The sequence below is a fragment of the Brienomyrus brachyistius genome, chromosome 23, assembly GCF_023856365.1.
Source record: "Brienomyrus brachyistius isolate T26 chromosome 23, BBRACH_0.4, whole genome shotgun sequence".
Classification (NCBI taxonomy): domain Eukaryota; kingdom Metazoa; phylum Chordata; class Actinopteri; order Osteoglossiformes; family Mormyridae; genus Brienomyrus; species Brienomyrus brachyistius.
This window is the reverse complement of record NC_064555.1, coordinates 6,132,459-6,145,076: the sequence shown is the minus strand read 5'-3', so window position 1 is coordinate 6,145,076 and position 12,618 is coordinate 6,132,459. Positions and strand designations below refer to the sequence as shown.

The following is a 12,618-nucleotide window of genomic DNA, read 5'->3' as shown; positions in this document are numbered from 1 at the left end:
CAGCGCAAACGCCGACTCCCACTCTGGGGCGATTTATTGGGTCTGTCAGGGGTTATCCTGTGCGTAGGAGCAAGACCACTACTGAGGGCTGACTGCGTTTAAAAGGACATCTGATCCGCAAATAGCGCCATTGTCGCACTGGGCAGCTGTCACCAGCATCAGTCTGAACACTGGTGGGGATAAAACCAGTACAGGAGACAGGAGCCCAGGAAAAAGCAGAAGTATCCCAGGAGAGAGGAGCTCCGGGGTTGCGCACGGTCAGAAGCGCGTCTAGGTCCGAAGCGGCAGCACCGGCAGCTGGCGAGGGTCATATCGGAGCTGGGATCATCATGTTGCTGGGAAAACTGGTACGGTAAGACTCCTTTGTGGTGCTCTTAGTACCTTAAACACTCAGCTTCGGGTGGGAGATTTTAAGACGTTAAAGTTTGTGTAGTAATAGCCGGACCGCGCCTGTTCTATATTTTCTGTCCATTTAAACCGATGTGTACTTTGAATCTCACGCGTTTCTGTCCCAAAGACAGATAACCTAATTTCGCAATTTCACCAATCCTGAAGTGCTGTTTACTTCCCGGATAGTCGCCGTGCCAGTGCCTCGCATTAACGCTGCATTTATACTGGTTTGCGTTATGGGCACTGAAACGCCGCTCATTGTCCCGTTTCTGGTGGACTCGTGTTGAAACTAGTCAGCCCGGCCATGTCAAAAGTGGGGCATTTACTTTTGTCTGGGTGAAAACGTGCGTAGACTTGCTCATTACGGGATCGTTAATGATTACCTGCTCCCACACGTGTGTCATGATGCCTGTCAAACTCCGGGGAGACTGTTCAGGGATTTATCCTATATGCAAAGTTGCAAGCCCAGGGAGCAAAGCCGATGGGAGAAATCATCGGGGGAAACGTGTAGTTGCATGGCGTTTGATTTATTTTTTTCCGTAGGTGCTGCATGCTGTCGCCTTGCTTACTGCACCCAATGTTTGCTTGGCGTATGTTTTTCAAGCAAAGCGCTCAGGAGACTGGGATGAGAGCCCGCCGCTTTCCAAAGGTTAGATGAGAGTCTTCCCGCACACATAACCCTCATTGAAATCGTTATAATCTTTTTAAAACCTTTATCATAATGGTATTTGTGTAATTTGAGTTTTTTTCTTTTTTTTTAATAAAGCTGAAGGAAACTACAATTTTTATACAAACTATATAATAAACACTATATTTTGTGTCTTTAAAGAAAATGATGGTGGAGATGTTTGAGGAGAATGTTGACATTTATCCAGTTAGATTGAGTGACTATATTATTTAAAAGGACCTGTATAAAATTGTTCATTCAGCTGTTTTGCATATTGCGTACTATTTATTATGCTGAATACAAGGAGAGAGGCTTACTTTGGAGTGCTGAGGTTGAAAGTGCTAATTAATAGTAAAACTCACAAACATTACTTAGGATGCCTCTCATGTCCCTGCGGTGACGTTTTGCTAAAGCTCCGAGACGCATTTTGGCTCTCGCCTGTCCTCCATAGACCGTAATGACCGTGTCCCCCCCGAGAGCTTGTGGGTCAGCTCCTCGGGTTCCTGCAAGAACCGCTGCTTCGAGCTGGAAGAAGCGGAACCTCCCACCTGCCGCTGTGACAACTTGTGCAAGACCTACAATAGCTGCTGCTTGGATTTCGACGAGCACTGCTTAAAAACGGGTGAAAACATTATTGCGGGGTCCCGCCTTCATGCTCGGGGCTCGTAGAGTTGCCAGGAAGAGACTTTTCTAAACTTTCAGGGTGATTTAGCACAATACATAACACCCAGCAGCCCTTGCAGCCATACCATCAAGGGTAAAGCGGTGTTTTGCTCGATGTTTTAACAGCTGGGGGGTTCGAATGCACCCAGGAGCGCTGTGGAGAGACCCGGGACGAGGCACATGCCTGTCACTGCTCCGAAGACTGCCTGGAAAAAGGAGATTGTTGTTCCAACTACAGCATCCTCTGTAAAGGTGACATGGTGTGCTTCTAGCATGATGGTGGTTAGAAAGCAGATTGAAATTCCAGCACCTTCTGTTGGATAAAAGTAGCAGTAATAACAACCTAATAGACATTAGTGTTCTTGATTCAAGATATTAGCGAGATGAATGGTGGACAACGTATGCAGCCCAGGTTCTCATTGTCGCCGCTTTGCACGGCTCCTGTGACTGGTACGCAGTAGATCCCTCCGCAGCGCCCTCTGCTGAACGCTCTCTGACACTCGACCTCTTGTCTCGTTTGGCAGGGGACACCCCGTGGGTGCAGGACGAGTGTGAGGAGATTGAGAAACCAGAGTGCCCTGCGGGGTGAGTGGTCATGTGACACCCCCCCCCCCCCCGCATCTGTACTGTATTCTTGGAATTTCTTCTAATGGTACAGCTGCAAAATCCAACAGCTTAGGAGATGCTAATGGGCCTGTCCGTCTCCTTTAGGTTTGTCCGGCCACCTTTGATCATGCTCTCTGTTGATGGATTCCGAGCCACGTACCTGCAGAAGGGAAGCGCGGTGATCCCGACCCTGGTCAAATTGAGTAAGACACATGCTCTCGTGCAGTGAGCCAGCTAGGTTTTTGGCTTGCGGTCCGCTGGAGGATTAATCTCTGAGCTCACCCTTTAACAGGCAGGATTTTCACTGGTTCCTTAATCAAATGGAAAGGTCGGTACAGCTACGGCCATAAATAATTCACCAGTCGTTGCCGACCCTTTTCGGAAAGGGCTGGCAGGTTTTGAAGCAGCCTTCTGAGACGTACTGAGCTGCTCTGCGCTCCAATCATGATCTGTGAACCCGTCTTGTTCTAGAAACATGTGGCACAGCCGCTCCGTATATGAGACCTGTGTACCCCACCAAAACCTTCCCCAATCTGTACACTCTCGCCACGGTAAGGTCCTTCCCCCCCTTCCCCCACACATGCTTCCCACCCATCCGACTCCATCCATTACATTTTCGTTGATTTGCAGACTCTTTTATCCAAAGTGACATGCATACGAGACAGCAGGGTCAGCCAGTAGCTTGGGGGATCAGATGAAATCATGGCACCAGTCATGGGATTTGAACCAGAGACTTCAATCACAGACTCGGTGTCCTAGCCCAGTTATCCACAGACTGCCCCATCATTGCTTTGTTACACTAAGGACAGGAAAATCCACATGATACTCGGACGGCATGTCGTGTCTTTTCTGAGAATGTATTTGAAATAATCTTTTTCACGGGGATGTCTTACCTGATGTATTTATGTCTCGTTAAACGTAGGGCCTCTATCCCGAATCCCATGGGATAGTTGATAACTCGATGTACGACCCCGTGTTTGACGCAAACTTCCTCCTGAGAGGCAGAGAGAAGCTGAATCATCGCTGGTGGGGAGGCCAGCCTGTGAGTCTTGGACCCCCTGCTCGCCGCTCCCCTACAGCCGATCTCCTGACTGGGGCGGCCTTTTCGTACTCGCACAGTAAACGTGGGAGTGCTGCTGTGGTTACTTATCGGCCTGTGAATTTCACATAAAGATCGCTGAGCTGTGCATATTCCAAAGAAAGACTTTTCGTTGACTAAGATAGCAAGTAGTTTTGTTTTGAGTTAATCACGTTATGTTCGATGGTACGACTGAATACACACAGCGGTCGGGACGTTTCGACTTGTGTCATGATGGTTTCAAAACTCAAATCATGTTGAGAATGGTATCACAGCTTTTTCATGCACTAAGCTTGAACCTTGCCTTGAAGATCTGGATCACCGCTGTCAAGCAAGGAGTGAAGGCTGGGACCTTCTTCTGGCCTGTGTAAGTGTGCGTGTGTGTGTGTGTCCATACAAGTTTGAGGTTCATTTACATGGCTGTTCGATGCTTCTCTCCACGTCCGCCTAAAAATGAGAGCATCGCGCTGTCAGTCGGCCCGCTTTCTGTGTAACTCATAAGCAGTAGGATGTGTTGGGTCAGTCCAGTGTCCAGACAAAGGGTCCCTCATTCACAGCACAGACAGGCCATTGATGTGTGAGAGCATTCAACGCACGGGGGTGATGGGGGGTGGGGTGGATTTCTGACTTAAAAGGTGTAAAGAACAAATGACGTGGTGGGTACTGTGGCAGCATGAGGCGGTATTCTACTCACCCAGTAGTAAGGGGGTTAGCAAATATTTACACGTGAGTTTTAGTGCCAAGGTCAAAATGTCCGTATCAGCAGAGAGTGTCTGGGAGACAGGCTGTTCTGCAATGTCTGTGGCTGTTTTGCGTTGTATGTGTCCCGCGTCTTGAGAAGGTTGAGGGACGGTACGTACCCACGGGAATCCCGGAGACCGAGTGGAAAGCAAACGTGTCCCCCTCACCATCATCTCTGTGATATTACACTGTGCTATTGACTTCACTAATAGACAAGATGGTTTGTTTATAAACCAGGGCTGTCGGCGAGTGTTTTTGTATTCGGTGGTTATCAGAGATTTTGCTGCGGTCAGCTACATCACGACAGCCGTTTGTCTGTATGCCGGCTGCCTTTCAGCACGGCACGCCGACTAATAAGCATATTTTAAAAGGCCGACAGAACCACTGACCCACGGACCCTGTGTTGTGTTTTAATGGTGAACGAATGCAGGATCACTGTTACATCATCCCTGCTTTTCCACAGGGTGATTCCGCTGGAGAGGAGAATCCTGACTATCTTGCACTGGCTTCACCTGCCAGATGATGAGAGGTAGGCCTCAAACCAATCCCTGTGGAGAGAAGCCAGACATTCTGTCCCCTTTTCCACTAAAAATGATGAGTAACTGGGTCTTTACCCGCCGCAGGCCCTATGTGTACGCAGTCCATTCTGAGCAGCCGGACACCTTCGGCCACAAGCTGGGGCCGCACAGCAATGAGGTCAGGCGATCGGGAAGGGAAGGACATGGATTCGCTCTTTGGCATGTCACTCACCTGCTCCGGCCTATTAGATTTTACTTGCCGGTTTTGATTTCGGACAACTTGACCTTTGACCCGCTCGTGTAGCTGAGTATTGGCTAAAGAAACTATTATTAGAATTACTATTAGCTGCGTCAACTTGTGCTTGTTTCTCATATTTTAAGATGAAGCACATAGTTTGTGACTATTCTGATGCCTGGTGTTCTGGCCCTTAGCTGAATAATCCCCTGAAGGAGATCGACAGAGTTATTGGGATGCTGATGGATGGCCTGAAACAGATGAATCTACACCGGTGTGTCAACATCCTCCTGGTGGGAGACCATGGTAACAGCATCCATCGCTCTGGAAAGGAAGGCCTAGAGATCTGCTGGTGATCTAGACTGTCTGAATAGCTGTTTCTTCTTTTTCCTGGTCCAATGCAATGATTGCTTGTTTTTCTCCTGCCAGATTTTTGAAATTCATGAAATAACATTATCAAACGTTTTAGCGTTCTTTTTAATGCGGTAATTCTCACGATTAGGGAGGTGGACCAGTGGGTAAGACGATCTTCTCACACCTCTGGGGGCCGTGGGTACGATTTGTTCTCCAGTTGCCCTCAGCAGGTCTATAGGAACACGGAACTTTGCTAACGTTCCAGAATTAAATTTATCCTGACATTTACTGCAAAGAGGAAGGGTGCAATGACCTATTTCGCCAGGTTGGGTGTCGTCTGTTTGCCCATAGGAATGGAGGAGGCTCACTGTGACAGAACGGAGTACCTTAGCTCCTACCCAGTGAACGTGGATGATCTAATCCTGATTCCTGGATCACTTGGACGGATCCGGGCCCGAAATCCCAACAGTTCCAACTGTGAGTTACGACAGGACAGGAAACGGGGTGGGAAAAGAGGTTCCCAGGCATGATTGCAGAAGGTCCTTGAGGCTCACTCAACAGCTGCCAGACTAGATAAAAAGTAAAACTTTTGAGGACTCGTCCTGTGTTTGCATTGCAGCAGGGTCCCTGACCCTGGGGAAAGCAGCCTGGCTTTCTGACAACACAGCTGTCTTCTTTGGGACCTACTTGGAAAATTGTCTTTTTTTTTCTTTTCTCCCTAGATGACCCCAAGGCCATTGTTGCGAATCTTACTGTAAGTGCTTGAAGTATTCTACAAATCCCATACAACCCCTCTAACGCTCCGGAAATGGCAGGAATGTACACATATGATCGTGTAGGGTATAAGATGAGAATGCCACTGTGTGCCATCAACTTGTGTTCCTCCAGTGTAAGAAGTCGGATCAGCACTTCAAGCCGTACCTGAAACAACACCTGCCCAAACGGTTCCACTACGCCAACAACCGCAGGATCGAGGACGTCCACCTGCTGATGGAGAGGCGCTGGCATGTGGCCAGGTATTGCCGTCTTGCTCCTCTTAAAGTGATGAGTGGGCTACGCCGAATTTTGACTGGAGCAGCACCGACGCAAACGTCAGACGTGCTGGAGTACAGCCTGTTCATAGAGCGAAGCAGGACAGGGAGGGACACCAGTCACGCGGTGGATGGAAGACCAAGATCATCTCAGCCGCTGTAGACCACCTTCATCCACTTGCTGACTAATGACTACCTATGGTGTTTTGGAAAATGAATAGACAGTTTAGGATCCTCCTGATGTTTGTTTGTTCAGCTGTTGTATGCATGAGGGTGGGTCTGGGCCTGAGGGGCAGATTGCATTATAGGTGACAATGTCTTCCAGGTTATGTCTGATCACAGATTCAGATAAGCGGGATTCTGTTCCTGCTGAATCGCATCTTCGAGTATTTTGCTATCCATATTACATTCAGATTAAAACCTAAAAAGGACTATATATTAATGAGTTGAGGTTCTGGATATATTGGAACTTCCCATCTGGTCTTTGGAGATGGTTATCAGCAGTAGAACCAGGCTTGTGTTAGTAGCTTTGTTTAAACCTGAGAAAGAACTCCACCCCAAGGGAGTTCACCCAACTTTCATCCAACCGAACTGATGGTCAGGTGATGGTCTCTCACATTCAGCAGTGAGATGGAATCAGACATTTCGAGCAACCCGGAGCTCGGCAGTCACACGGAGTTCATGCACAGGTAATGGACAACATGTGTGGTGGCTGCGGTGTCCAATCACGAGAGGGCAGGGTGGAACCCTCAGCCCTGAGCCAGTCATTGGCGTTCCCATGTCCTCCATGGGTGGCCGTTCCCTTTGACTACTCCAAGTCAAAAGGACTGCTCATAATCTGAGTGTGAACTTAATTGGGTGTTGGATGAGGTTTTGCTCACGGGTGAACTACTAACCCTCTGGGATGAAGTTCTTGAAGGTTCTGCTTGGTCTACCCTATCTTTCACCTAGTCCACATCAAGTCAGGTTCAGAGAAATTCGATCTTTCATTTGGTACTTATGTGGAAATGGTGGGGGAAGGAATGGGGGACTGCCATAACTGGTGTAGTTTTTGTGAATAATTTTCCAGGAAAATACCGGAAGGCAAAAAGAATCTTGGTAGATGTGGTTTCTATGGTGACCATGGCTATGACAACAAGCTCAGCAGCATGCAGGTAGAATGTTCACAACCTCTGATCTCTGTACCATGTCATGTGCTTCCTGCTGCTGACAATGAATGCTAGCTGTCTTAACTTCTACTTTTTCAGACTATCTTTATGGGGTACGGACCTAGCTTCAAATTCAAGACATTGGTGCCGGCTTTTGAGAACATTGAACTTTACAATGTCATGTGTGGTAAGACTCTTTCCTCCCTGTTGTGTGGACCCAAATTGTCTTTGGCAGATTCTCTAATCATCTATCCACTTTATCTTGCTTTCGTTCTCTCAGACCTCCTGGGTTTGCAGCCAGTTCCGAACAACGGCACCCATGGCAGTGTCAATGGCATGTTGAGGAACCCCTTCTACACGCCTATCATGCCAGAGGAGGTGTCTCCTCCTATTCCGTTGGAGCCAGGCGCCACCTCCATGGATGACCTGGGCTGTAGCTGTGTTGATAAAGTCAGTGTAGGATCTCCTTGGGTTCCTTACGGTGCATCTCCTGCAGAGCTTTTTAGTTTCACCACTTGGCCTTAAGCCTGATGCACCATTCAGAAATACGATCTGAATTAACTTGGACTCATCTTTTCACTAAGGGACTGGGTTGTCTTTAAATCACCACGGTAATGGTGTCTGTCTCTGAGGCTCCAACTCTGTTTCAGAATAAAGTTGAGGATCTTGATCAGATGCTCAGTGAAGATGAAGGCCGTAAAGACAGTAAGGATTTATTTACTGACTTATTCAGACGTTTGTTGAAACTGCTGATTTTTTTGATAATCCAGTTAGAATCTGAAATGGCGGCTTTGATGGAGGTTGCGATGGCAGAGGTAGCTCTGAAATGGTTTCGGATGTTAACATGATCTTTGAACTCTTTGATGACTAGTGCCTGAAGGATCTGGTTAAACAAAAATGGTCGCTGTGCTTTTTGAGTCCCCTGATGAACTTCCCTTCGGACCTGTGTGGCTTCCTTAGGTGGGCAAAATCTCCCGTTTGGTCGACCAGCGGTCCTCTTCCAAGCCAAATACAGCATCCTCCAGCACGATGACTTCATTAGTGGGTATAGTTTGGAGCTGGCCATGCCCCTGTGGACGTCCTACACTGTTCCGGCAGATGTATGTCTGGTTGTTCCCTTGGCATTAACCCCTGTGGGATCTGAATGTGCTCCAAGTCACGGTATTCTCACAAATGGCCGCTCACTTCCCTTGTAGGTTGATGTTACCCCTCGCCCTGCATTTGATACCGGTTGTGTGAGGCCAGATGTCCGAATTCCTCCCTTTGAGAGCCAGTCATGCACTGGCTATGGCGCTGATCCGAAGCTGTCTTACGGCTTTATGTTCCCCCCTGGTAAGAGTTCCCTTCCTCAGCAGCTCGATGGAGGCTGCTGGGTGTGACTCCTATGTTCCTGTGCCAGTATGAATGACTACTACTGTACTTTTGCACTAAATTAGGCTGTACCATTATTGGCCTCTTGGGGGAGCCAAGGGTTAAGAGTTGATTCCTCCAGTCTTAAATGCTGTAGGTTGAAAATGAAAGTGATGATCCTCTCTTATATTGGTCCCCATGAATGACTGCCTTGATAGTGCCTGGAGTGGTCAGTTACATGAGGCTGTACAACCCTCAGCTGTACTTTTTCAGTAGTGAGCTACTCAGACAGGCCGCTAATTTCTTAGGTATGGAGGGCAACGACCAAATAAACAAACGGTTCTGCTGTATTTCCAGGGCAGGCCTCGACTCCTAACACCAGACAGGACGCGGTCTTGATCACAAACACCGTTCCGATGTACCCTGCGTTTAAGAGTGAGTATGTGTTATAACTCGCGTCGAATATTCTGCAGAAGTCTGTTTCCCAGCAGTAGAAAACACGCGTCTTAATTTCAGTCCTTGTTCAGTCTGATTCTGTAAGTGTCTCAGACATTAGCATTACTGCTTCAGTACAGCGAATACGTGTAACGATTCCCAGCCCCGCACATGTTTTCCCCGAGAATCGGCGGGCTCTTGCGCTTCCTGCGGTTAGGGCCAGCAGGTGGCAGCGCGCCATAGCCGTGATGACCTCAGTGTTTCGAGTGCTGCACTGTGTTGTCTGTGTCTCGGGGAGGCTGGCACCCTGGCTGCTCCAGAACAATGTGTACACACACACACACACACACACACACACACACACACACACACACACACAATCAGCGGGCTGGGTTATAAACATTGAGGACATAGTACTCCTTTTATCAGCCTTTCCACTACCAAGATTGCCAAAGTGTCACATGACGATATTTTTAGTTAGAATCACAATCCATGATGTAGATCATGAAATGTATGAATTATTTTTTGTTTACAAAGCAGCCAAATTAGAATGTCTACTGTGAGGTTAACCACTTAACCAGCAATTACATTCTTGGAAGAATATATTATAATACTCTAAATTATTGAAGTATGAAAAATACAGAACGTACGAGAGATACTCATTATAAGAATGACTCATTATAGCAAAAGTTTTTTTTTAATTTTAAAGTTTCAAAAGATCTGAGTACAAATTAAGGTTAGTAACTTTGGCCAGTAACAAAAGACTCATCTAAACCATTTGCACGCAATCAAAGTAGAACCTCTTTTTGGAACCAGTTTTTCCTCATCAGTCTCTGGTTATTCAACAACGTATCCGACCTGTCTATAGACCTTGTGGTGTTTGCCAGGTGACGTAAGTGCAATATTTTTGGCAGTCCAATGGCGTATGAAAATACTAATCCACTCATCTGTGTTAGCTAGCTGGTTTAAAAAAAGGTCAATTAAGTTTCTTGTTCAAGATCTAGTCACAAAGTTGAGATCCACTGAGACTGACAAAGAAATGAGATATACAGACAGCGCTGAGATGTTGTGCTTTGCTTAGTTTCACATCAGCCTGTTGTTGTCGTAGTAACTGTTGCAGCCTCCGAACACACAGGAATCCCAAACTTGCCGATTGGGTTTGTCATCACTTAAGTAATGCTGTATCACAATTCTAACAGTCGCTCCAAAACGCTTATCGTAGATCCAGTTGCAATGGGTCACGATAAATTACGGCCATATTAGCCACCATTATTTCTAGCATCATAAGAACATAGACCTGTTTTTTTTTTTGTTGATGTTATGAGGATTTTGCATTTGTTTGTGTTTTTAGAGTCTCAGAGTGGGGCTCCTCCTTTGTCACTGTAAGAACGTGTGGCGTAATTCTGCGTAGAAATTCTGAAAACACATGACCACCCATAACTCCTCTCGCCTGTAGGGGTGTGGAGCTACTTCCAGGAGACCCTGGTGAAGCGATATGCCAGTGAAAGGAACGGGATCAACATTGTCAGCGGTCCCGTGTTCGACTATGACTTTGACAGCCTGCGGGACTCCATGGAGAAAATCCAAGAGTAATGAAGGATGTGGTTCATTTAGGGACTGTAGATAAGGCAGCCTGGGATAGGGCCTCCAAGAATAGACCCTGTTATTGACAAGCCTGCTCTGGGTATCTGCTATCAGCTGCAACCTGCGGCCTGTACTATGAAGCGGGGTTACTGGCTTATCCGGGGTAAATGGTCGGATTTAAGGTAGTCTGGGCAAAATGTAAGTGAACGAATATGAAATCCGTTTAAACTGTGGTACCTTAAATCCTACAAGTTACCCCGATAAGCCAGTAACCTTGCTTCATAGTACAGGCCATTGGCTGACAAATACATGAAACTCTTCTTTTTGACTTTGCTTGTCAGCATTTATGCAGTACAAATAAAAACAGTACAAATCTATGCAGTTGCTTCAGCTGTTGTCGACCAGTGAGATGAACGTCATGCTACATGGCGTCTTCTATATCTGTGTTTGCAGGTTGGGTGGCGAGTTCCCAGCGATTCCCACACACTACTACAGCATCATCACCAGCTGTCCGGATAGCACCCGAGCTGCGGACGAGTGCAATGGCCCACTGAGCGTCTTCTCTTTCATTTTGCCACACCGGCCGGATAATACCGAGAGCTGCAACGTGAGCATGACGCTAAGCACAACAGTAACATCAAAGACCAGCGCCTGTGCACCTTGGCGTTACATCGCAGTGCTCGTTTTCCTTAAGCGCGGACACAGTGCTAATGCTACGAGGCCGTCTGCCAAAGACCAGCGCCTGGACGCATTCCGTGTCACATTGCATTGTTTACTTCCCTTATGCTAAACTGACTAGTAGACAACTGTGTTTCTCTAGTCTTTCATTGCCATTCTGTTCTGCTACCAAAGCACTAAAGACTAAACTGAACAGCAAATGTTGACTACTGCAGTATCGAGAAGATTTGAGGCTGTTTCTACTTTGAGCCACATGTGCTTTGTTGCCATCTCATAAAAAACAATACAGATTAAAATCACATCCTGCGTTAGGAAGGCTAATAACATAAGAAAATGATGCTGTACTGATTGGTTCATTAAAGGCATTGTACTATTTAGCTAAGGAAGGATTACAGTCTCAACAATCAAGCCAGGGACTCCTGTTGTGTCTGAAGCTCCTTTGTGTGTTTGTTTGTGTCCTACAGAGTCTGGAGGAAGAGTTCAGGTGGGTAGATGAGCTGATGAAGATTCACACAGCACGGGTGAGGGACATTGAGATCCTCACTGGACTGGACTTCTACCGGATCACCAACCGGAGCTACGTGGAAATCCTCTCGCTAAAGACTTACTTGCACACATTTGAGGATGATATGTGAAATCGCCTGTCCCGTCACTTCTAGGTGTATATTTTTATATAGTGTATTATGAATCGATAGAATATTAACTGGCATTAAAAATTTTAATCATGTAGCAATTTTTTTTTTTTGCAAAGTAGCTAGAGGAATACTGTTGTTTTATTGTTTGTGATAATTGTCTCTGCTGTGGGTTGCGTTGTGGTCCTGTCACTCTGTACACTGTTCATTCTCCAAGGTATCCTAATGCGTGATTCACCATTATTGACCTCTACGTCATGTGACGATCAGTTAATTACACTGCAATAAACCAATATTTTTACTCGGCTGTTTCTGAATTATTATCGAGGTACTTCTGACTATCTTGTGGTATCTTGCTTGAATTCCACCCCCGCATTAATTATCATTTCAAGCACTATACCTCTGTTAACCTGTTTCTGTGTGGACATGTGGTATGCTGTCCATTATGCTGTAGCAAGTAATTAATTCTCTCCATCTGTGCTATTGAACAGCCGATCAATAAGAAAGT

General features: G+C 46.6%; 1 protein-coding gene across 2 annotated transcripts; it reads left to right on the top strand.

Annotated features, from left to right (window-relative positions):
* Nucleotides 1-19: 19 nt before the first annotated feature.
* Nucleotides 20-12,411, top strand: LOC125719338 (ectonucleotide pyrophosphatase/phosphodiesterase family member 2-like). Of its 2 annotated transcripts, XM_048994011.1 has the most exons (26): nucleotides 20-347; nucleotides 934-1,039; nucleotides 1,509-1,679; nucleotides 1,847-1,972; nucleotides 2,245-2,305; nucleotides 2,432-2,529; nucleotides 2,798-2,877; nucleotides 3,249-3,368; nucleotides 3,716-3,771; nucleotides 4,609-4,674; nucleotides 4,769-4,841; nucleotides 5,096-5,204; nucleotides 5,604-5,729; nucleotides 5,975-6,006; nucleotides 6,141-6,268; nucleotides 6,907-6,972; nucleotides 7,353-7,437; nucleotides 7,531-7,618; nucleotides 7,712-7,881; nucleotides 8,082-8,136; nucleotides 8,392-8,531; nucleotides 8,628-8,763; nucleotides 9,139-9,216; nucleotides 10,673-10,805; nucleotides 11,254-11,407; nucleotides 11,943-12,411. In XM_048994011.1, exons 1-26 carry the CDS (start codon nucleotides 330-332, stop codon nucleotides 12,111-12,113), a joined length of 2,646 nt encoding a protein of 881 aa, XP_048849968.1. In that variant the 5' UTR covers nucleotides 20-329; the 3' UTR covers nucleotides 12,114-12,411. The 2 variants fall into 2 exon arrangements, with proteins under 2 accessions (XP_048849968.1, XP_048849969.1); XM_048994012.1 differs by lacking the exon at nucleotides 6,907-6,972 and having other exon boundaries at nucleotides 22-347.
* The last annotated feature ends 207 nt before the right edge of the window (nucleotides 12,412-12,618 follow it).